This window comes from Crassostrea angulata, chromosome 10 (assembly GCF_025612915.1).
Source record: "Crassostrea angulata isolate pt1a10 chromosome 10, ASM2561291v2, whole genome shotgun sequence".
In the NCBI taxonomy this organism is placed as follows: Eukaryota; Metazoa; Mollusca; class Bivalvia; order Ostreida; family Ostreidae; genus Magallana; species Magallana angulata.
In genome coordinates, this window is record NC_069120.1 from 3,708,751 (window position 1) to 3,735,207 (window position 26,457).

The 26,457-nt window shown below is 35.1% G+C and overlaps 3 protein-coding genes and 1 pseudogene across 3 annotated transcripts; 1 reads left to right on the forward strand and 3 right to left on the reverse strand.

The window, feature by feature from the left end:
- Window positions 1–74: 74 nt before the first annotated feature.
- LOC128165017 (ectonucleotide pyrophosphatase/phosphodiesterase family member 5-like) lies at window positions 75–18,824 on the reverse strand. The gene is made up of 3 exons (XM_052829199.1): window positions 18,410–18,824; window positions 832–1,568; window positions 75–429 (listed from the first exon to the last, which is right to left on the reverse strand). Exons 1-3 carry the CDS (start codon window positions 18,654–18,656, stop codon window positions 94–96), a joined length of 1,320 nt encoding a protein of 439 aa, XP_052685159.1. The 5' UTR covers window positions 18,657–18,824; the 3' UTR covers window positions 75–93.
- On the forward strand, window positions 9,960–15,979 carry LOC128165016 (uncharacterized; annotated as a pseudogene).
- LOC128165018 (uncharacterized) lies at window positions 14,450–16,944 on the reverse strand. The gene is made up of 4 exons (XM_052829200.1): window positions 16,794–16,944; window positions 16,238–16,369; window positions 14,978–15,082; window positions 14,450–14,861 (listed from the first exon to the last, which is right to left on the reverse strand). The coding sequence occupies exons 1-4, from the start codon at window positions 16,806–16,808 to the stop codon at window positions 14,463–14,465; spliced, it is 651 nt and encodes a 216-aa protein (XP_052685160.1). The 5' UTR covers window positions 16,809–16,944; the 3' UTR covers window positions 14,450–14,462.
- Window positions 18,825–20,251: 1,427 nt separating the features above from the next.
- On the reverse strand, window positions 20,252–24,823 carry LOC128167937 (ectonucleotide pyrophosphatase/phosphodiesterase family member 5-like). The gene is made up of 3 exons (XM_052833934.1): window positions 24,216–24,823; window positions 21,807–22,531; window positions 20,252–21,160 (listed from the first exon to the last, which is right to left on the reverse strand). The coding sequence occupies exons 1-3, from the start codon at window positions 24,433–24,435 to the stop codon at window positions 20,825–20,827; spliced, it is 1,281 nt and encodes a 426-aa protein (XP_052689894.1). The 5' UTR covers window positions 24,436–24,823; the 3' UTR covers window positions 20,252–20,824.
- Between the last annotated feature and the right edge of the window lie 1,634 nt (window positions 24,824–26,457).

Consider the following 26,457-nt stretch of genomic DNA (forward strand, 5'->3'; position numbering starts at 1 on the left):
AAATTGCACATTATTAAGTCGTTTGTTCAAATTCTATCAATATATCTACCAATAATTCAAAAACCAAACATGAAAACATTGAATAATCTTTGTCTACAAACTCCTCAAATTAGACATAATCGTGGAAGAGATGATAGAAAATAACAATAGAACCCAGACGGAAAGAGTTGAAAGTTCCGTGGAGGAGTTCACACTGTCATTAGACACAATAAAACTCTGCACCCGCCTCAGACTTCCATTGTTGGCAGCCGGAGGAAGCTGCAAAAGTTCGCAGACTAGCGGGTAAATGTCAACATTCTTAAATACGGACACTTGGTAGTTCCGGCGGATGTTAGGTCCCATGGCGTAAAATATAGGCTTCATGCTAAGCAGTGCGTTGTTGTAACCATGGTCACCCTTGTCACTCAGTGTCATTGCAATGCTTGCATTCTAAAACGAAGAAAAATTATTATTACATGTAACGCAACAATGTGTAATTATCATTATTGTGATCAGCAGCAGGAGGACCTTTTAATGGTAAGAAAATAGAATTTTGGAATGAATAAAAAGCAATTGATGTTTGTCCAGCATACAGTTAATGTGAGATTGAAATATTTAAAATTGCTTTGAAATGAATTGACGACAACTCTGCTTAACAAATGCAGTTTGTGAAGAATCGTAACAAGATCATATAGAGCCGCTAGTTCCTCTGTATATACTGTTGACTTTGATGGTTAATGACCTGGTCGCCGGCTTAGGTGCCGCCGGGTGTTCTGTCCATATCAGTATAGTTTGCGGCCATTTCACAGCATACGTACGTCATTGACGTTACAATATCTACACACTACTCACCGTAACTATTGCCCAACCCTCATCAGCCGTTGCAAAGATCGGCATTACCCTGCGATTTTTCCCATAATGCCATTCCACAGGAATTTCTTCTTTCAAGTACACAGTTAAATGTGGAACAGAAGCATTCCGCATTTTCTGTATAACATTCTCGGGGCTCCTTTTTGGATTAATATGCATGATTGGACCCCCATCCATGGTGAACAGGACGTCTTCTTTCATGTCCACAATCTGTGAAATGTCGATCAAGCGATGCTGCAGGTCTATTGTGGTCATACCGTGGTCACTCAGCACGATCAGATTGACCTTGTCAGTCAGTGAATACTTCTGCATGCTGTCTAAGATGTAACCCAGAATTCCATCCATTTCTTTCACTTTCTCTATGATCTGTGGAGAGTCTGGTCCGAAATTGTGGCCCGTTTTATCCGGTTCATGAAAATACAAAGTGACAAAGTTAATGGAGTCGTTCGAAAGCCAACCCATCACGCGGTCCACCCGTGGCCGGAAAGGTACGCTCTCATTGTAAGGCAGCCATTTGTTCGGTCGATATCCGCGGATCTCTGCCTCACTTCCGGGCCAGTAGAAGGTGGCGCTCGTCTGGTTGTACTTCCGGGCCGTGACCCACAGTGGCTCCCCGCCGTCCCACCACACCGGATCGTTGTTTCCGCGGCTGAAGGTTTTGTTCAGAACGGGATCATACATGTGGTTTCCTATGATGCCGTGGCTCTCTTCGTAAAGTCCTTTAAGACAAGCAGATTGTTAATTAATTAATAATTTGTTTGTTAATCAATATGGACGGTGTGTAAACATTTGCTACTAGAATATTAGTACAGTGTATGCTTTACTATATTTGAATGGCACAATTTTTTTTATTAGCCAATTAAAAAATGGGTTATGATCTAAGTAAGTTAGATCATATGAAGAAAAATTTACGCGATTTATAAAAGAGGGGTTGGTCGCTTTGCTCCCTCCGCCCTCTTTTATAAATCGCGTAATTTTATCTAATATATGATCTAATTATTACTTAAATGAAGGGCCCCTATTCGGCCACTTTGTTTTTTTTTTTATTAGCTGTCGGCCTGTATCTGCCAGTCTGTATCTGTCGGTCTGTAGCTGCCGGTCTGAAAAAAAATCGGATTGACGACCTGTGTTATACAGTGCCTCTCGTGGTAATAATCTGCAATTTACTGCACACCAAAATATTGCGCTAGTTTTGGACTGATTAACCTTATTTTCACACAAACAATATGAAAAAATCAGTACAGTAAAACTCGTTTAGTACGAACACAGATATAGCGAATTCTCGGATATAGCGACGTCAATATATAGTCAATAGGCGCATACATTCTTCTTTCAACTTATGATCTGAAACTGACGCTATGGGTGCAAAACACAGTTTTATATGTAACGTTATAAGGACGTTTTCAGATAAGGGGCAAGCAAAACTGACCCCTATAAAAATAAATTGTTAAAATATATTACATATATATTTATATATCAATAGAAAGATAAAATCGTGAATTTAGTAAATATTTAAAAATAATGCACATGTAACTTAATGCTAGAATTTATTTGGCACTCAAAACATGCGGAAAATAGACAAAAGGATGCCTCTAAATGCAGTACACCCATGCATTTTAGGCTCCCCCTAAAAGCAGAATGCAACCAATTCAGCCATTTTTATTTCTGTACATTTTCAAGAACAAGTCCTTAGGCATCATTTCATAGTATTTTCAGGGTACATTCGCCAGCTTTTTAAAGAGCTATGTTACCCGCTAAAAAATTCATGAAATTCTGCATGTGTAAAATCAGGATGTTTTTGGAGTTACCGCCCTTTATTTTAGAGTCTCACAAAATTAATTTTTAAAAATTTTCTACATACTTTTTCCATGTATTCGAAAGATAATTCACTATATTATGCAACTGAGAGTTTAAAAATTTGATTTTGATGTATACCGCATAAAAATATGGCGTCAGGTGACAGTCCATAGTTGTATCGGGAGAGAAAATCTGGGAGGTTTGTAGATCTGTGTGTGTTATATATGCTACCATTATAAAAATGACATTGTGAGTAACTGCTACTATTGTTCTTAGAAGAACTTTTGTAATTTAAAAGGAGATTGTTCAAAATTTTGCAAAACTTGTGATCCTTTATTGCACGGTGAAAAGTGCTCATGTCGAGACAGTCCAACCCCAGGTCTAGCTCTAAACGAAAACAAACGAGCCCTGTTGAAAATTCCAACTCCCAACGGAGAAGATTTCTGTCATCGTCTCTTCCTGATTTAAGTGAATCAGATACATTTTCTAGTGTCTTAGGTGACTCCGTTAGGGAACCTCAGTTATACTTAGCCGCCATGGCCAGTCCGACTTCTTCAAGTCCTAATACTCCCAACTTGTCAACCCAAGACCAGCCACCCTTTTTCCAAGCCCAGGGGAAGACCTTTAGTCTACCGGACATAATATTTGGGGCATTCAAAAACCAAAACCTAGTGAACCAACTCGTCCCTGTATTGGCTGAAGCTATAATGCCAACATTAAAAAATGCAGTAGAGAGTGCATTCCAGTCACTAAACGATACAATTAAAAGTCAGTCCGAAACAATTGATAAACAAAATCATGAAATAGACACACTACACGGAAAACTTAAAAATGCTGAAAAATCAAATCAAGATCTTCAACAACAAATATGGGGTCTCGAAGAATCAATGGATGAATTGGAACAATATAGTAGAAGAACCTCATTACGATTTCACAACTGTCCCCAACCAAATTCCAACAACAGCACGGACAGTATTATTAAAGATATTTGCAGAGAAAAAGTGGGGATCCAAATAACCGAAAACGATATTTTTCGTTCCCATCCCATTGGAAACAGAAACAACCATGGGGGCATCCAAATTATTTGTCGTTTCCAAAATTGGAAAACAAAGAACGCAGTATACAAAGCTAAGAGTAAACTAAAAAATTCCGATGTCTTTGTGACCGAGGACCTCACCAGATACCGACAAGGAATCATACACGAACTGTCAGCTGCTAAACGCTTGCGTAAAGTTCACTCTTTCTGGACCAACGACGGGAGAATTTTCACTAAACTGTCCGAAAATGGTCAAAAATATTTGATCAAATCTATCAGTGAACTGCACAAAATCGCGCCGCTACCGAGTGACGAACAACGAGGCTAAAGCGCAAAATCCGTACTCTCTTCTGAACCACAAACCCATGTGAACAATGTATAGTATAAATTAGATACAATGTTCAATCAGTTATGTGTGATATTCTAAATATCGTGTCTTCAAAGTAGATACATGTATTTGCAGATGTATGAAAATAATTTGTATTTATATGTACAACCAATCTAATAGTTGTGGTTAAATTACATAGCTACATTTTTGTTTGTTATATAGTAGTATTATAACTGTGTAAACCTATAAATTTATACTTTCCCATTTTTTCTCCAATGCCAATCAATTTGGTTTTTGACCAATATTGTACTTGATGCCATAATGTTTATTCTTCTTTTCTACATTTTTTTGTTTTTGTTCATTTGTTCCTTTCTTGTTTTTCACTTTGCATTCTTTATTTGTTTGCATACACTTTTTCAAGTGTTTGCTTACTGTGTTTTTACCTTCAACTTTTGTCTTGATGTTACGCAACGAAGGTCATGGTCGTTCAGTACATGTATGAATTCAAACCTGTCTTTTCAATCGCAGTGCTCTCTCATAGTTTCAATAACGTTAATCAACATGTCTTTCAATGGCGGGTGACACAATAGAACAATACCGAGCCGCGATTGGGCTATTTTACTGTTGTGTACGGTGTGTGAAAAAATGTTTTTATCTTAATCTGTTTCAATTAAGATCACTTTTCAAATGTTTACTTCAATACTTATTGTGGTTTGGAAACTTGTATAAAACATTGTCAATGTGTCTTGCGCAACACTCTTTAGTTATTAATTATTTTTTTCAAGTCATTTTCATGCTATTATTTCTATCAGGAGATATTGAGACAAACCCTGGGCCTTGCACTGGTACACAATATACTTTAGACATATTTCATCTTAATATTCGAAGTATTAGAAACAAATTAGACAGTTTACTTAGTTTAGTCTCAGATTTTGATATCTTATGTTTTACGGAATCTCATTTAAACTCCTCTATTCCAGACCGAAATGTATTTATTGATGGTTTTAATACAATTTTTCGCAAAGACAGGAATAGTTTTGGAGGGGGTATTATTGTATATATATCAAACTCACTACGAGTGAAAAGACGCATTGATTTAGAACCAACAAATATTGAATGCATTTGGGTTGAAATAAGTGACCCTACCTGTAATATTTTGCTCTGTTGTACATATCGGCCTCCAAATTGCGATAACTTCTTTTGGAGAAATTTGTCTTGGTCCATTGAAAAAGCTTATGATGAATTTGACAAGATTATTATAGTTGGAGATCTAAATGTTGATTTTTTAAATATCCCACACACTCACTTGGTCAAAGATTTACTATCCAGTCACTTTTTAGAAAACATAATCACCGAACCGACAAGAGTCACGCAAAACACGAGCACACTCATCGACCCAATTCTAGTAACACGTGACGTTTCATTTTTCGACTCTGGAGTTTTAGATGTGCATCATACTATTAGTGACCACAAAGCTACATATATTTATGTTAAAAGTAATTTAAATCTAAACAGTGCTTACAAGCGCAAAGTTTGGCTTTACAAAAATGCGGATTTTGATAAACTTAATTTTCTTATTACACACACAGATTGGGAAACATTAATAATGGGGGCCGATGATGTAGATCAAGCTGCCAACAATTTTTCAGAAACATTTCTATCGCATATTAGGAAATCTGTTCCCGAAAAAACTGTAACTATCAGACCCAAAGATAAACCATGGTTTGACTCAGCCTTACGGAAAGAGATTAGACAAAGAAACCGTTTAAGGAAGATTGCAATAAATTCTAGAAACGCTTTAGATATGCAAAAGTTTAAAAAATCACGCAATAAAGTTAACAATATGAAAAAGTATGCAATTGACAATTATTATAACAATTTAGAAATTAATCTTTTAGATTCCAGTAAAAATAATTCCAAATTATACTGGAGATTATTGAAGAATGTTTTTGATATTAAAATGTCTACCGAAATTCCCCCATTGCAATTTGCCTTAAAAAACGGTAATCAATCAATAGCTTATACCAATACAGAAAAGGCTGAGGTTCTTAATGATTATTTTTCCTCCATTTCATGTTTAGACGACAATGACGCTAGATTACCTGAATTCAACTCTGAATGCAACAATTTTATTTGTGATGTATGTATCTCTGAACAAGATGTGATAGATATTATTTCAATCATTCAAGTAAACAAAGCTGTGGGGCCAGATAACATAAGTCATAAAATGCTTAAGAATACTATGTATACAATAGCAAAGCCTCTATGTTCATTATTTAATCGTTCTTTAAAAAACTGTACATTTCCAAGCTCCTGGAAAATATCCAATGTTTTACCTTTATATAAGAAAGGCGACTCATCACAAATGTCGAATTATAGACCTGTTTCCTTATTAAGTTGTGTTTCTAAGATAATGGAACGAATTATTTTTAGACATGTATATAACTTTTTTCATGATAATAATCTTTTTTATAAGTATCAAGCTGGATTTTTACCGGGTCACTCTACTGTTTATCAGCTAATAGAAACGTACGACCATATTTTAAGAGCAATTGATCAAGGTCAATCTTGTTGTATGATTTTTTGCGACTTGTCAAAAGCATTTGACCGCGTTTGGCATAAAGGTTTATTGTTTAAACTCCATACCTATGGTATTACTGGAAATCTGTTCAAATGGTTTAATAGTTACCTTGTAAATAGAAAGCAAAGGGTTATGTATCGTGAAGTGCTGTCGTCTATTAAGTCTATTAATGCCGGAGTGCCTCAAGGCTCTGTCCTTGGTCCATTGTTATTTCTTATTTATGTAAACGATATAGCAGATAACATGTTAACATTTTGCAGACTTTTTGCAGATGATAATAGCCTTCAACATGCTGCAATCAATGTACACGATATGGAATCTTATCTTAATCGGGATCTTTTAACTTTAGAGGCTTGGTCTAAGAAATGGCTTTTAAATTTTAATCCTTCAAAAACTAAGGCTGTTTATTTTAGTAATAAACCTAACACAGTAACCCCTACGTTAAAATTTCAAGGATGCGATTTGGAATTCGTACCCACCCATAAACACTTAGGTGTTATATTTTCTGAGGACCTTTCCTGGTCATCTTATATAAATTCTATTATAGCAAATGCTCAAAAGAAATTGGGATTAATGAAAAAACTTAAATTTAAACTTAATAGAAAATCACTGTCACTATTATATACTTCATTTATAAGGCCTCAGTTAGAATATGCATCTGATGTATGGGGCGGTTGTTCTATTAATGATTCAGACAAATTAGAAAAAATACAATTGATTGCAGCAAGAATTGTTACAGGTTTACCTATTTTTGCATCTCGAGAATCTCTTTACTTTGAAACAGGGTGGGAAACGCTTTATAGTAGAAGGAAAATATCCAGGCTAAAAACAATGTATAAAATTGACCGAAACCTTTTACCCAGTTATGTAATGGATATTTTTCCAAATAAGCGTGCTAATGTATCTAACTATTCTACCAGAAATGCACATAATTACATTATACCAAAATGTCGTTTGGAATTGTATAAATCTTCGTTTGTTCCTACTGTTGTTGATGAATGGAATGCGCTTTCAACGGATGTCCGTGGAAGCGACTCTGTTCGCATTTTTAAGGAAAAAATACATGTTTCTGTCAAAAATGAAAATGTACTTACATGTAGAACTAGACCTAATTTTTTTACATATGGGGATAGATTTTTGAATATCATTCACACTAAACTTCGTCACAATTGTGCACTAAATAATGATTTATTTCGATGTAATATTATCAACAGTCCACTCTGTTCGTGTGGTAAGCTCGAAGATACTTACCATTATTTTTTCACATGTAATAAATATAAAGATGCTAGAAATGTTCTATTTAATGACGTTTTTCAAATTGTAAATCTTAACATTGTCAATACTCATGTTTTACTTTGGGGTGACAGTTCAATAAGTGACAATGAAAACAAGCATTTATTTACATTAGTTTATAATTTTATCAAAAATACTGAAAGATTTAACTGATCTTATAACTACTAATACACCGTTGTTTACTATATACATGTCAATTGCATTTATGTATACGTCCATTATATCCACTGACCTTTATTTATGTTGTGTACACATATTTTGTATCATATCTTTGTATTGGGAGAGGGCGGTCTAAGTTATAGAACTTGTGCCCAATCCCAATTGTATTTTGTACAATAAAAATATGTTCAAATCAAATCAAATCATAGAAAATATGTGTACCAGTCGCTTCAAAAGTATAAACTTGATCTGTATTTTGACATTTTGATGCTGTTCAGCAAGTTTCATATATTCTTCAAACGCATAAAGAAAAAAAAGTGTGGAAAACTGAAGTGGGACAGACTGACGGACAGACAGACGAACGGACTGATGGACGCAGTGGAAAGCCGGTGAAACCGACAGGGGACTAATAACGCGCGCTAATAGTTATAATGATTCCATGCTTATGTCTCCTTTTTTAAACATTTATTCTCTTTCCGCAAATATGATTTGTTTTTAAAAATCTCTGTCTTATTCAACGAGTAATGCGCAATTAATGCGATATTATTTTTGGTTCAACTCATCATCATTGTTGAGTATTACTATATACATGAATGACCAAATTATACCAGCAATATGACCTGCAAATTATTGTCAGATATTTTAGCGTCAAAAGCATATGATTACATCAGTGACAAAAAAATTGTAGTCAATAATTTACTTCTGTTGACGTTTTTGTGTGAACAGCTGTTAAAAAAACACCAAAAAACATTTATGCATTTTGTTACAACGTTGAACATTCGGACATTCAGTTTTTGTTGAATATTTGAATATTCTTATTAATCCCCTACTGGTTTTCATCGGAGGGGACTGTAGCTTTCCTCTTCGTCCGTCAGTCCGTCCGTCTGTCCGACCGTCTGTCTGTCCCACTTCAGTTTTCCACACTTTTTTTTCTTTATGCGTTTGAGGAATAATATGAAATTTGCTGAACAGCTTCAAAATGTCAAACTACAGATCATGTTTACACTTTTGTAGCGTCTGGTTGACATATTTTCGAGAAAATTAAATTTTTATATTCCAATTTTTTAATGTTCGGGTTCGTTATCGGGCTCGGTGTGAATTGAATAAACAAGGAAGTACGTAGTTAGTAATAATATCGTGCATTACTTGGACTATTCCTTTTATTGTTTGTAACAAACAAATAAGTTCTGTAAAATAGTTTCAAGCACTGGGTTGTTAATTTAATCGACAGGGTTTTTGTATTATTACAATCGGGTTCGTTATCGTGTTGGTCTGTTGATTCGGATTACCAGTGCGCATTGTTTTCACAAATTTCTACAAACCAGTAGGGGACGTGTATTGCTTATGCAATACTCTCAGAATGCTTGTTAAATCCATTCCATCGTCCAATTTGCCGCGTTATGGATCTTTTGCAATATGCATTAATCACAGGAGCGTAAGCCCCCCCCCCCCCCCTACACAAAATAACGGCTTAATATTAATCAATAATAAATTTTAATCCTTTATCTCGAGAAAATTATAAAATGTTTTACGGTGCTACCGTTCTGGCGAGCGCAGCAAGAATTACACATTCCTTGCATCATTGTCAACCTAGTGTTTGATGAATTGTAGGTTTAGCTCGTTCTTTTCCCCTCGCACACTGGTTCTTGGAGCTCGCTTCGCTCGCTATAAATCATACCCATAGAATAGCCGAAGAAAAAAGTATTGAAGTAGAACGTATTTCGATAATTTCGAAACCTACATTTGAGTGCTGTTCGTTTGATTTTTGTGCAATTAAGCCTTGTATTATATAAATAGTGCCCGTTTGGGAGGGTAACAGTTGAAATTGACACCCCGAGAAAACCATTGTCAACCGACGCGAACTGTTACCTTCCCAAACGGGCACTATTTATTTTATTATACTGAATGTCTTTATCAGGTTGGGACCAATCGCCCAAATGGGATAGAATATCCCAAACGGGTTATTATGACCCAAACGAGCTATATATAGATATCCCAAACAGGCTACATAAAATTTGGCGGTATATTTTGCACGAGAATTTCCAAAATACGCTTCTTTGCGAGGGATCTGGATTGCTCATAGGGGCCCAAGTATATAAAAGGCAGCTGAAAATTCGGTCCTCATAGCCTTAACTGATGCGGAAGTGCGAGAACATAAGGTGAAAAGTAAGTCTCTTTTATATTTACGATTACATTTTCCTTGTTAAAGCTATTTAAACTTCAGTTAAGCCATAATTACTCTTACCTGCTGAAAAACACGACTTCATTCCGCCATTTTGAAAAGCTTGCATGATCATGTGATCACTAACTGTCCAATTGAAGAGTGTTTTATAAAATAGGTCATATTTTCAAATAGAATGTATGGTGCGCCATAATGAGAATTATTAAATAATTTTATTAAAACTCTTGTATATATGTTTTTGAGGAAACGTATTGAAAAATTTACGGAAATGTTGCTTGAAAGTTGTATAAACGTTTAAAAATCTATGTCACGAATGAATAAAAAGTGATTAAGGTTAAAATACATGCATCATTATATTACGTTACCTATGTAAATATGAAAAATAATTTTCTTAGTGTTAATTTGTCTAAACATATTGCCAAAGTCATTAAATCCCTATGAGCATGTTTACTGCAATTTATCTGTGATTTTAAAAATGTAATTCATCAAGATAATATTATGTGCAAGTTTGGAGTTATTAAACGGTACCCAGTGAATTTGATACTGGTGCATTCTGGTCCGCAATATTTATTGCTGATATAAAGTAAATTATGTTTATAAAATTAACAAATAAGATTGAATACACAATAAGTTACACATGTTCATTTATGTGAAACAAATTTTTTGAGGCTAATATTTACCTTTATCTTATCTAATGATTCTTTATGTAGATATGCCCCCTAAACGCAAATGCAGTTGCAAACAGCATGTATACTGTTCAACCCTATTCCCAGACGACGAGGAGATTGTTCAGAGAATATCCGACAAAAAAATTAAAGTTAAAGTCGTTAACTTTTTGTTGAAAAGGGAATTTATATTCCCACATTCTACCTTTTTGTGTTCTCTGTGTGTAAAATTTGCTGAGCAGTGTCTTCAGCACGAAGATGAGACTGAGGAGGCGGCTAAAAAGAAAAAATTCAGTATTTTGGAGTATTTTGAAGAGTTCCTGGGGGCAGTTTCCAATAATAGACTAACAAGCGATCAGCTGTCTTCCTTATCATACGCTTTAGGTAATATATCCTCTAACTAACACCTGTAATATTTTACAAGCAACGACGAAATGAAATTTTATTATTTCAAAGAAAAACCAATTAACTAACTCTGTGTATATATTTTAAGGAGGCAATTATGCATTGGTATTGAATAAATATTTCATACTTTAGGAAAAACACAAACCAAAGCAGTTTACGAGGATACTGTGACTTCTGGGAGCCAGTATAAAGATGTAGATTACTTGGAAACGTTAAATCTGAAGGGTAAATAAATAAATTATAGATAATAAACGCACATGTTCACCCCCCCCCCCCCCCACACACACACACCAACCAACCCCCCCCCCCAACCCCACCCCCACCCCCACCCCACCCCACACACACACACATACACACTGTTATATTATTGATTGAATATATTTATATATTATCTATGATATAAATATTTATTATTATAATTGTGTGTCGTTTCAGACTGGTTGCAAGAAAGAAACCATGTTATAGTTAATTTCATCAAAGGGATCTGCAACGATGCTTGTGAGGAAATTAGACTAGCAAAGACTGTAGAGTCTATCTACGGGTGTAGAAACAATTCCTTTGTTTCACCAATGTCTTTCTCTCAAAATCTGCTTGGGTATGTTTAAAATACAGCCACACACACACACACACAAGTATTCACGTAATGACTATAATTGCAGTCAAATTACGCCTACTTTATTCAATGTACACATTAGTACTGTGTATGTGATGTTTGCATAATTAATTATTTATTCTAATAAATCATTATCTCTATTTATGTTATCTAGATACTACATAACTGGTAGCAAATCCGCTTTGAGGATAGGGTGTAAGGGCAGTCCATCGGGATCCTACACAACCGTTCAGAACTGGATTTCTGAGCAGAGCAAAGACGCCATAGAATGCCCCCAAAACGCTGATGTTGTAACATTTTTTGACAATAATCAGGTGATAATAAACATAAACTTTAGTTGCAATAAGCTTATATTCACATATAATTCTATATGTACGGTAAACGTTAAGGATTTTGGGGCAAATAATTGGATTAAAATAATCTCTCTCTCTCTCTCTCTCTCTCTCTCTCTCTCTCTTAAAAATACAAGTTATTTGAGTTTGCATATAGTCGTATACGTATATTTACATGTATTTTAAAACAGTATCATATAATTTATAATTGAAAAAAAAATATTCCTGTCCAAATTAGGTAATTTTCATAATTTGTTGTGTTGCAACCATAGGTTTTAGAGAAGAAATGGAAGGTGGAGGTGAATTACAAAGGGAAGGCCAGTGTCGTTACCACCATGGTACATATTATCCCGGACATTGAGAGCAATATTCAACATATTCTGGAACTATCTCCACGACAGTGGATGAATCACACTAGTGATGGCAAACGAGATACAATTAGTAAAATGAAAGATCTTGATATGATACACTTCGAAACGTTTCGGCACTATAGGTACATTGTGTTCTATATAAGTAAAATTATAACTCACATTGCATTTATTATCAAATTAAAATTAAATGATAAATTATATGCTGAATAAATATTTTCATAATTTTTTGTCTGTTTAGAAATGAATTCATTAGAGACAAATTAGAGAAAATTGTTAGCCATCAGGATGACAACGGACTGGACAACATTGATAAGAATTTGCTAAATATAACTTATATTACAGCAGAGGAAAGGTACATATTATTTTATTATTAAATAAACGGATTTTTTATACAAAATTAAAATTCGATAAAATTGCATTTTTGTTAATTTGCAATGATTTGATCATTAAATTTTTAAGGTATTCTTTCATTAAATCTAACGATGGACCAAATCCAACTGTCATCATGGGAGAACCATGTTTCGAAAACCCCTGTTCTTACGAGGCAGTTGAGAAGGTTTGTAAGTCATGAATCGTTAATTCATCAATCTATTTGTCAACCACTACATGCAGTTCTTAATATTTATTTTAAATTTATACGCTCTTAGGTTCTTGATCACATTCGAGAGAAGGCGAAGGTGGGTGAGGCGAGGAAATGGACGATGGTTGGGTGTGATGGCCTGCCCTATACTCTTGCATCAAGAATCATCGGTTTGTCGCAAATTTAAATACATTAATTTATTAAAAGTGTAAACATAAAAATCACACGAAATCAAAATTGACATCGTAATATATTTTTGTAGAGAACATGTTTACCTGTCCAGATTGTGGCATGGAGTTCATGGATGAACCAGATTTCAAGGAGCACATAAAGAATTACGACCATGCACTAAACGTCGACATAGAGAAGTGTAGAAAGTACAACGACATTGTCATGTTACCTGGTACATAGTTCTTTGAATTATTTTATAAAACAAGGAAATTTTGTATTTTTTCTAGTAATCAATAAGAAATAAATACAGCGTTATGCCATATAAAAATGCACAATATTAATTTCAGGACTTGGTCATTATGAGATCAATATGACGAAAGCCATATTTCGCCTGCTATGGGATGTGATCCTTATAGATCTTGCAAAACTTTTAGGCTTCAATAGCCCAAAAGCACAAGCCTCATTTATGAGCGCAACAGGTAAAAATAAAATAGTTTTATTTTATAAAAACGAATATTAAAAAAGTTTTGTCCCAACTTTTATCTTATGACATTTATTTTGCAGACCACCACAAAAGCTGGCAAATTTTTCAGATATTTCTGCAGTCAATGGCTGCAGAGCTTTTGTTGGTATATGTGAGGGATCCGAGTACATCCTCGCCTTCTGTCAGTGGCTTCTATGAATGGTATGTTGGGGTTAAAAACCCCAATTATAAGTTTATGGCTGAGGTAGTATTTTCATACTGCCTTGCCCTCCATGTATTTAGAGCAGGGGTCAGGCGCAACAATTCCACAGCAATTAATGCGTCTAAAACAAAGTTTTCACCATTATTCTTTGGCCTTAACATGCCATTTTACATGGAGACATATATGAGGGACTCATTTGTTCGAATTCAGTGCCCAAGTAAAGTCCTACAGAGTTTCTGGCAGTGATGCCAAGGGTGAGGGGGGTGATTTTATATTAGAAGCCAAAAACAGGAAAACGAAGATGTGGATCCAAAATGGAGTGCCTGATGAGGAGAAGTGGAGAAATGTTTGTAGGTGCATTGACAAACTAGAAAAGGTAACTTCAGCCATTTTGAAATAAAAAAAACCAATAACTCATTTACTTTTTTTATTCTTATCTTTAGCATTATCTTTAGCAATCATGATATGGTGAGGGCATTTCCATCCAATTCTGCTCAGAGGTGCTTTGGTTGTGGCTGTAATGCCAACGCACAAAGCATGCACCCAGTACTCGCATGTCTGCTTCACCCGCCCACGCTGCGAGACATGTGAACACCCAATCCAGAGAGCCTTGGTATCTTTCCTCCCTTCTCCACAGAATCTACACAGTGTAGAATCTTGAACTGTGGAGAAGGAGGACTCCGATGTCTGCGTCTCTGTATGGCGCGTCCTGCTCCTTATGGGTGACAACGACAGGGATGTCCTGGGGTCCATTGAGCTTGTAGATGGGACGTCTTCTTTTTGTTGGGGTCCATCTTGAACATTGATCTTTCCCTGAAATTTATAACATAGGGAATAAAAGTACTCTTTTAATATTAATTGAGTTCTTTTTTATGACGTTCATACATAAAATATTTATATATGAAATAAAGTATTCATTAATTTATTACCAAGTCAAAATTCACCCCTGCAGACTTGTACACATATTCTGTCCCTCCAGGGCTCTTTAAGTATAAGACGCAGTCTGCGCCTGTGGTTTCGTGTATCTCTTTTGCCTAAAGTAGATATATGCATGTATATTTTTCATACAAATGCATATATATCTTAACATCATTATACATTTCCAATCATAATAATGCGTGTGTTGAACCAAAATTATTGAGAATTGTGTTTTTGAAAAGGAGGGGGGGGGGGGGTGCCGCCATTTTTTCTTGGGGTGGGGGTGGCAAAGCCGATTTCCGTTACCTTTTACTATGTCATTTCTGTAACTTTTTTCTGCGATGTTTAATTTAATGAAATAATTTTACAATCGTTTTATTTTTTATTTTTAAACAATTTATTTACAAAACTTTTCATATTTTTGTATAGGTCAGAGGAAACTTGAGTGCTGCTCTATGCATTTGTGAGCTTGATGCCGAATACGCTTACATGTACAATATTGATTTTGAAATCAATTGTTTTAGACAGTCTATCAGAGAATCAGGCTACATAAATGAGCCGTTCAAAGAAAAGAGTCACACGTCTTTTAGTGGGAAATCCTTGGACCGTTCATTGACGGAGTTTCACGTAAACTCATTGCGACACCGCGAAGACTTTATGAATTTTGTTATCAACCACAGCCTCAGTGACAGAAAAAAATTTCCTCCGATTTTTGTTCTCACAGACGAAAGGACAAAAGCAGAATCCATTGTTAATAAAACAAAACCCGAAATTATTAAGATAATTGAAGGTGAACTTGAGGATATAAACAATGAGAAAATCAATGCCGAGTGGAGGAAAGTTAAATCGAAGACAAAAGCAGATATTCTTAAATTTTATCATGATGTTTTAAAATCGGAGGGCCGAAATGATTAAATTTTTATATGTATATATTGCAATTTTTATGCTGACAATTACTTGGAATGTTATTTTCCTTATCACATGATTGTAAATACACCTGTAAAACTTGCAATTAGAATATGTAAATGTTTCACAAATGTAGTATTTTTATCTGTATATATTGTATGATATTTTAAAAAACAGTGTGATATGTAAATAATACTAAATATAAACTTTATTTATTTGTAGATATTGTATATATATATATAATGAAACATCACATTATGTTACATCATAATATCATCATATTATATAATCAAAATTGTATATTTGTAAATATAAACTTTATTTATTTAATTTAATTGAAAACAATTAATAAAACATATTCTTACTTTCTCTAGAAGAGTGTTTTTTCTCTTAAAAAATGATTGGCTAACGCTCCTTGATCCAACTTGGGATGGAACCTGTCTCCTGTTCTTCCCAAGAGTTAGATTAGAAACTTTTCCGCTTCTGCCATTTTTTCTCTGTTAAAAAATTTCAATGCAAATTTAATATATTAACGTCATATTTTATAATATAGAACGAAATCTAATGTTATTGGCGCATTTCATTTTCCTTATAAATTAATATTTTATTTTAGTCCTTCTGGTGCTCCATACAATAAGCTCTAAATTTCAACCACACCAAAGATCATAGCCATTTTCTGATTGGATAATTTGATCTCGCGAGAAGTTATTGTTTCAATATGTCTTCCATGTGTTAGTGTCGAAGAAAATTACTTCAACTTTTGTTGATATTAGAACATAAAGGTAAGTTTAAAGAAAAACAGTTAAGGTCACCGTGCAAAAGGACTGACTCATGTTTTAGTAAATAAGTTTATGAAGTGAATAGGGATGAAAAATACGTAGAATTTAACTCAATCTACAGATAATGACTCAATTTCCTTACCAATGTACTCGACATCTTGCGGAAACAAGTCTTCTTTTTCTTGCAGAAAAAAAAACCGCGTTATGTAGCCCGTGCGGGATATCTATATATAGCTCGTTTGGGTCATAATAACCCGTTTGGGATATTCTATCCCATTTGGGCGATTGGTCCCAACCTGTTTATATTCTCGTTGAGTTCATGCTTGGATAGACACTGATAGACCCTCAAATTCCCCGCTTCCTTTTTTTTTTAATCAGGAAGATGCGGAATAGATTGACAGACCCCTTAATAGTACGTTTAGTACTAACAGAGTCATTCTCATCCAACAATTTAGCTATTTGGGACTCTTCCACATTTCCGAACATGTCGTCGTTTGTTTTCTTTAATCAATCATACTCGGGCGCACGCTTCAAAAACTCTTAATTTATTCGCATTACTTCAAACGCATAACTGACTCCTTTCTAAAGGAATGACGTGAATTCTATGGCGAACCGTACGCGCATAATTTACACGCATGTAACATTTTTGTGTGTTACCCGTTGTCAAGTGCGTTGCTTACGCTGAGGGCGATAGAAGGGTTTATCAACTGCGTCTAAGCCAATCAGATTTCAGTATTTAACATGAAAGTATAATAATTAAAATTGTATAACTTGTGTCCCGTTCATCATAGTAAATACATGGAACACAACCATCACCAGTGGGTTTTTTTTTAAAATAATAAAATAAGTATTTAATTTTACAGCTGAGAAGTTAATGTACTTTGAGCAAAAATCCTATGTCACCATTACAAGGGGGGCAAATTTGATGTTCGACCCTGGCTTCACACACTTCTCAACAGAAATAACTAAACAGTACCTAATATATGCATGAAAAAAGTATACCTTATTAACAATTAATGTTTATTACATTGTCATTGATTATGGACTACACGTCTCCTAAAGCAATGAACAAAAGCTAACACCCCTGACACGGGGGGCTAATTACACACCTAAACAGGGAAATGTATACAGCATTCAAACTTCATAATATTAGTAATGTTTAGATTTTATATATTTACATTAGTTTTTCATTACTTTTGAGTAAATGTACACTTGTATCTGTAAAACTGTATGTATGTAACAATTGTTTCTTTTTATCATGCTTACGGACTTAAAAACTAAATGAAAAATAATCTCTAAAAAATACAAATTTTTCAATAAAGTAAAAAAAAAAAGTACTTAAACTTGGTGATTTTAATTTTTGTGAATTTTCAAAAATCGTCAAAGTAGGCCAAAGTTATATCTTCGCCAAAAGAAACCCCCCAGCTTTACGGTATACTTTTAAATTGCATATAATTTTTCTAGACTGTCTGTAACCTATTTGCACATTTTCGACAGACACACTAGAAGAAGATACATTCAGAGCTTCTTTCTACTATCGAGATCTATTTTAAATATGTCAAGACATTTTCTCGTTATTGCAAAATATTTTACAAGATAACCAAATAGAAAAAACGAGATCTTTACGAAAGATAAGATAAATGTCGCTATTTCTAGATATTTTATAATAATTTCGCTGCTTTAGCGACCTGATAAAGTATTTTAATAGGAGACGATTTATCTTAAGTACTTAAACAATCTGAAAATAAAAATTCTTACCGGTGACCAGCGTGTAATGGTTTGGGAAAGTTTTGGTAATAAACGTGTTATTCATATACAACGCATGCGTCCCGAGGCGCGCCATGCGGTCAAAATTTGGAGTTTGGGTTTTGTTGATGTAATCCCATCGGAAACCGTCCATGGAGACCAACAGGACTTGTCCGGCATACTTTTTGGTGCTAGCATACGACACCAAGTCTGCCATACACACAGCAACAAGACACAGCAGTGATCCCCAGTCCGCCATTACTATAAAGCCAGTATAGTACAAAACTTGGTCAAAACTGATAACAACATTTGGGGTGGAAAGTTGTTTAATCAACTGTTCAAACAGGAAGTGGGGCACACTTAATCGGTATCAGTAGATATAGACATGAAAACTTATACTGGTTCGCAGCTTGAAAGCGTTGGTAGTATATGTGTTAGTTCCGTGTATAACAATAAGTTTGACTTTTCTGTTCAAATACTTATTTGTTACAGGCATATCACATCGATATTTTACCCTCCAACTATTATAGGTATACATGGTAGTATTGCGTAAACAAAGGTTCAGGTAGGCGCGACACTCTTTGCTGTTTACGTAAGATAAATAATAAACTTGATCTACATTTAAAAAAAAACCAAATTTTCCTTATGAGAGACGATTTTAGCTAGAACGATGCTTGAATATGCCGGATTAACATAGAAATATCTATTCACAATTCGTAAATAGAATGGGATCAATTTTATTTTTATTGTGTTAGATAGACTGTCGTAAAAGTTTTAGGTGCAAACTTGATATTTTTATGAGAAATTATACATTTGTAAGAAGTCAAAGCAAAGTAAGGGGAAAAAAACAGGGTCTTAGAATTGTTGCAATCATACCATATTTACTCTCAGTTTATACACAAGTATCTTGCACCATTTTCATCGAACAACCCAACCATCATTGACATTTGAAATGATCTACTTCAAACGGCAGATCTTAGATCAAGCAAAATTTAAAGTGGTCTCTCGCCGATCATTGTTAATCATGTCCCGATAACGACAGCTAAAACCGTGTTGCAACATCTACCGATCTAGAAGACGACGCTCTAACAAGGGTTATTTATAGCGTCGTTGCGGTGCAGATGGCGACATCTTATTCTAGACGGTGTAATTTACACAATAAAATATGTTCAGATCATTGTAGACGGTACATGGGTTTGTTTAACGATAAGAAGCTGCGGTACTTTCAATAGTTTTGGTATTATCACGTTTGTAGTTGGTTTATGCCCGAGATACCGTTGTATGTAAACAATTGGAACTGTTGTTGTTCATCTCGGTTCTAGAAATAACCTGCGTTTTATAAAAGAACTTACGACAAAGCCGTAATTCTTTTCAGTCTCATGGAACGGTCTTTAAGGAACAAAATTTATATCAAACTATTTATTTACAAATATTTTGATTTTCATAACTGTATTTTACAAATATTACAATAAAACATTGATTAATAAACATCCATTAATTTGGTCGTAAGTTCTTTTGTAAAACGCAGCCCTGGGAGACCTACATGCAAATGTATCCAAAGGTTTGGTCGCACTAACGCGGGTTGTGTGTTTTATGCATTCCAACTAGCTCAAATAAAACCATTTCATTGTTTAAACAGATACATTATTGATACTGTCTGGATATACATGTATGCTGGGTTGTCTTTGAACATTACATCATCAAGAAGTTGCACTTTTTTCTGATATCTCCCTGGACCATATGAAAGCCCGAGGTGTTCCGGATGAATGGTATACTTGTCTTAAGGTTTTAGCCAGAATCAACTACCCAGTATGAAAATTAATATCTTTTATGAATAGTTAGTAAACAACGAGCTGCATTCAAACTTTTAATATGAGATACAAAATATGCCATAACTAATATACTTGTCTGGCGATTTACCCCTCTTTCGTTTGAAAAGAATAAAGAGGACAAAAGAGATGATCGTTTTTGATGGTCGACGGGAGTAACATTTAAGGTAAAAGAGGTGGAGCTAGTAGGCAGATTGTCGTAGTACGTATATAACACAAATATGACAACAGTGATATCATGGTTTGATCATTTGAACATTTTGATATACCCGCACTTTAACACTAAACACATACATACAAAATAATTGCATTCCCATGAGAGAGATCGAGAATAATTAAAGGCACTGTATACTGTAAACGAAAATACATCTACATACAATTATATTTAGCGTGTACATCATTTGGCGGAAAATAATTTTTCAACAAGTTAGTGTGGATTTGAATTAGCATATTCCTGAATGTGCCTACTCGTATGCATATATGAACGGCTATGAAAGATGTACAATGTACTTGATTTAGCGCGGTTTAGCGCCAAAAAGAATACACAGACAAAAGTAATATGTTTTCAATATAGAAAAGTTCCCCCAAAAAGTTATTGTTATGATTTTTTACACACAAAAGAAAAAAGTAAAACAATTACTAGAGCCATTATTGAACTAATGGATAAACGTCCACTGTCGTTACTTAGGCCTGCTGTTTTCCCTTGCTTTACAACAAAGTTGCGCACGCGTTCATAACTTCCGTTGTTTGATGCCTGGTCAATATCCAGTAGTGAGCACAACAGTGAGTAGATGTCAACCGACAGGAACGGAGGGGTGGTATAGTTTTTGCGGATGTCCGGACCGGCTGCATAGAAGATCGGTTTCATAGAGGACAGTCTGTTGTCGTAACCATGGTTACCCCGGTCAGTTTTGTTAATGAGGTCATCTTTGTCCTAAAAAAAGTCAAGCATTTATATGAAGCTCGTACATGACTGTGCACAGCGTTTATTTGTTGTAATTTCAAAGCGATTTATAGAAATTGTAATTGAGTTTAAAAATTTACAAAATAATCATTTCAACGCAAATAACGTATATTTTTTAAATGAACTTTGTTTGCTTAAGGTGGTATGGGACATCTGTCGATATGAATTTGGATTTAAGGTACATATTAATTGAAATACTTTCACCGGTTTAAAATATTCAAATTTTACAATATTTAACCATATAATAACTTTTAAAAATATTTGGAGAGGTGAAAATTGTAAAACCCATAGCGGGATTCGAAATCGTGACTTCTTAGTAAACCCTCTAAACCACTGCGCTACACTGGTAGGTGACAATATTGGGAAAGAAACTACTTATATAATTTCACTTGGTTTTGTTGTTTATTTCGATTACAATACGTCACAACATGTAAGTGTCCCATACCACCTTAAACTAATGATAATGGAACAAACGAGTTATGCAGGTAGTATTTACGTCCTTGTTTGCTTTATGTACCTTTTTTTCAAAAGCGTCCTAAAAACCCAAACTTCTGGCATGAATAGAAGGTACCAACAGAATATATTTGACCCCAAATAGCCAAAGATCATTACTTACCCACACCACGGACCACCCTTCGTCCGCCACACATAGAATCGGCATGACACGCCTGTTGTTCTTATAATGCCAGAATTCAGGAATCTCCTCCTTCTTGTAAACTGTCATTTTGTCACTCTTGCTGAGTGCTTGATACACGGATTCAAGCTTCCCTTCTACTGGCGTTATGTGCATAAGCGGCCCCTTGTCCGATTTTCTGATTATGTCGCTTAGATTTACTAATGAAGAAATTTCTATTCTCTTTTTCTGGAAATCTATTTCCGTCATGCCGTGGTCACTGGTCAGAACGAGGTTGACTTTAGAGGACAGATTCTTCTCTTCCAGTTTATCCAGTAGGAAACCCACAGCGAGGTCCACTTCCTGAACCTTTTCCTTGAGTTCCGGGGCACTTGGACCGTACGTGTGACCGGCTTTATCCGGCTGTGGGCTGTACATAACCGCTAAATCAATGTCACCTTTTAGCCAATCGGTGACATTATCAATCTGAACCCGGATGTCAACATTAGCGTACTTTTTATAGAGAGTTGGTCGTAACCCACGTATTTCTGCTTCACTTCCGGGCCAAAAATAGGTGGCGCTTTTTAGGCCCTGTTTTACCGCTGTGATCCAAATGGGTTCACCCCCATTCCACCATTTTGAGTCCATTGTTCTTGGATTGAACGTTTCATTGAATACTGGGTCATACATAACATTTCCGATAATTCCATGACTTTCTTCATATAAACCTGTAACAGATAGAAACAAGGTTAGCTTTTTAAAAAGCTAACAAAGTCAGATAGCAAAATATTAATTTTAGGTCAAAAGTGATTACACAATCTATAAAATACAAGATATACAGTTTCTAGAACATTCACATATACGTGTGTCATTTAGTTTGCACCTTTATGTTTTATGGTTGTAGGCGGGGAGACAAGCGTGTAGCAGTGTACATATAGTGTATGACTGCACACCTACGTATTACTTAAAGTTGAAACTTAAGTTTCAGTTTGAAAAGATTTCTCTCTGAATTTTATGGTCCCGACGCAAACCTAGAGATTCGGGTAGATATATACATATGCGGACTCCGGACCGTGGCTGCGGACGATACGAGCTGCGCAATAATACCGGTATTCCGGTGTATTGCAGCACGACATACAACAGATGAGTTTTCATTAAAATTTGTGTAAATTTTATTCATTCTAAGTAAACGAAATTCTTAAGCTTGGTAGTTGGTTAATTCTGGTATGACTTTATTCTGATATGGACTCAAAAACTTCCAAATCTGTAAATACCTTAATTTTGATATGGATGTCATGTTGTAAATTTTGAATTTCCCGGGTGGCAGTAAATACAAAATTTACAACATGACAATTTACTGCCACCCGGTAAATTCAAAATTTACAACATGACATGGACTTAAAAACTTTCAAATCTGTAAATACCTTACTGCAGAAAATTTTACTACTTGCGAAATGAATGCTACATTCTTATCAATAATCAACATTACTGTAAATTCTGAAAATATGAATATATCTGATGCATTAACAAGCCTTTGAGCATAACTTGATGTAAGGCCGTGTATAAGTATCCGATGAAAAGTTCCACTTATCAATAAAAACGGCGCTTTTCTTTTGAAACTATATTAGATTATGTTTAACACTCTACAAATCTGCTGTATCTGTCCTGGGTTTTTTTCTCTCCTGTAGACAGTGTATAAGGCAAAACATGTTGGCGATTTCAAGGGGTAAAGGTAACTGCAATGTTCTGTTAGTTTACAAAATCATTAATTTTAAGATAAGATATCAAGTCATTTTTTCCATAGCAAAATAAGATTTAGAATAACTTACAAGAGTTTTATAAAATAATTCGTTTGTTTTGTGTAGCTATCATGTTGAGGAGTGCTAGTTTGTGTGACATCTCCATACATGAATAAAAAACCCACAATGATTTATCTTTCTAAGATAGCAACGCAGTTATTTGTCGTAATCAAGTTAATGATAATACAGTTATATATCACGACAACATTTCTGCATCTCTTGTCCACTCATTAAAATGTCAGTGGCATTCTGCTATGATTATTCAACTTATAGCATTTTTCATAAGATTATACAAATTCTTATCATCTCACGTGTGTTTGCTTCAATATTATTTTAGGCAATGAATAAATTATCCCTGCGTAATAAATGAGCATGGTCAGGTTCCACCTAAGAGATAATTTTCTGAGTAATGGTTGTAACACCTTTATCGCTACTATTTTAATTTCTAAGAAAATAGTTGAAAGAGTTTAAATTTAACGACAGTTATCTTTAAACTGACTTCCCCTCACCAGATAAGAGATCACTGATAAAGATTCAGTCCGTAAATCTTCACTTTTCAGAGGTTTTAACAAGTTGTATTATTTTGATTTCCGGGATTATAAATACAGCTTACCTGTTGCGACACTGAAGTGACTGGGGAATGTCTTCGTACAGAACGTATTGTTGATATAGTCTGCTCGCGTTCCGATTCCCGCCAGACGATCCAGGTTAGGGGTCGGGACGCTGCTGACGTAGTCCCACCTGAACCCGTCCATGGACACCAGCAGCACCTTGTTGCGGCGCGAGGCTACCCCCGCCAGAAACGTTAGGAAGACGATCGCTATACGCGGCATGTCCAGGGCTAGGGGGGTGAATGGATGAGTCGATACAACGACGATTGATTCCCACAACACCACGAGTCTCGGTGACTAAGCCCGGAGAGTTTACTTCCTTGGTCTAATGATACACTGATCGGATCTGACTAAACACACAGAACAGCTTTTATTTTTTCAATGATCCATATGTTTCAGTACCATGTGCCCCTTACAATAGAATAAACATTCTAAAGTGCTCTATCAGCAATGCACTTTCCTCTTCTCTGTCTCTCCGTAATGTGGTATTCTCACCTCCGAATTAATATTTCCCGACCTGTGTAAACAGGGGTTGCTTCAAAACGCTGGCCAGAATTTATTGTCGTGTAATTAACATAGCTGGCTATTTGTACCTTCGTCAGATACAGTGGGCACCCTCTATGGCGATACAACAGATGATGAGCGCAAGAGAACTGGCTGGTGGAGGGTGGCCATACATTATGATACATGAGGAGGACACTTATTTGACACTTTATGTATCTGTCATTCATCTGTCATTCCCCTTTTTTCTTTCTTGTTTTTTCTTTTAAGAAAGACCCAAAGAATATTTTGTTTATTAAATCTGAGATAGAGGAAACACAATGTACTGAGCAAGATATCTTTCAAACTAAAAAATAAAATGAACTTCTTAAAGTCCAAGATAGAGCGGAGATATTTTATATTGAAATTGAATCTAGAGTTATTTGAAGTTGTGCAGAAGCACGAAAGCTTTTATCAAAACTCCCGTCGTAGATTCCTTTCGCGCGATTTGAAATTAGATCAATTCCCGCACACCACACACGCTGATGACGTCAACAAGTTCTAGTTATCTGGAAGACCTCTGCTTTTATTTTTGGTTAAGTTGATACCCATAATCTCAATTTCTTGTCACCAGAAGACTCTATTTACCAGAGGGAATATTAAAATCCACATTTAATGTCGTTAAAGATTTTTTGAAATTTGAAATCTAAATAAACAATGGTTAGTTTATAAAAATGCATACCACTCGACCTTCGACCGAGTGACTTGTTCAGTTCGTAGCAAGTCAGTATAAAACATTACTGTTTACACAGGATGGATCTCTGCCATTCAGTCAACTGAAAGGCTGAAATGTGACTGAATGGCATAACTGTGTCATTCAGTCACATTTCCAGACCATTCAGTTAACTGTTTCATCCCTTGTTATTTAATTTTTTTTTTTTTTTTTTTTTTACAGTTTTTCACTTTATTTGTCTCCAACATTTGTCTTAAGCACTGATATGTAGGCATAAAGTATAAACAATTTTAGATTAGACAGACAGAGCATGTAAGGGTTACAACTAGCTCTTATTCAATTTTAGTTAATTTGTGTGCATTCATTGATCTCTATATATACATTTTTAGGTCACCGGTGTGTATGTTTAGTATCACGGCGCATCCACTTAATGGAAGAAGGCACTTTGTGTTGTTATCTTTATGAACGTATCGTTGTTAGATTCAAGAGGGAAGAATACCGTATAACGTCTGATTAGTTGTGAATTTTATGTTAGATAAAATATCAAACAAGAAAAACGACGAAAAACATGAATAAAATTCAATTTTGAGTAAAAAAAAAATCAGTCTTTGACAAATAGCAGGAAAAAAACATATATTTATCCCAACCAAGAGTTAGTTTGCTCACTAAATGCTTATTATAGTATTTTTGCGGAAGCTTTTGCCCTCGGTATAACCATATTCAATTTACAGTCCCTCGTCTGTCGTCCATTGTTAGTCGAGCATCTTATAAACAGCAAAAAACTGTTAGTCTCATCATCCCCACTTCCAGGGGCCATACAGTTTGAGTCGGACAATAAAAACTGGATCATTCTTTACTTCCCATAGTGTTTAGCAGATAAACCAACATTGATAAAACACTCGATTTGCAATATGGTAAAATATCCTAACTGCTGTTCTGGAAGTTTTGGTGTTTTGAAGAGACTCTGTGTCGATTTGTGTAAATCGTTTTATAATCATCATCTCGGCTTGTTGTCATCATCTTGGAGACAA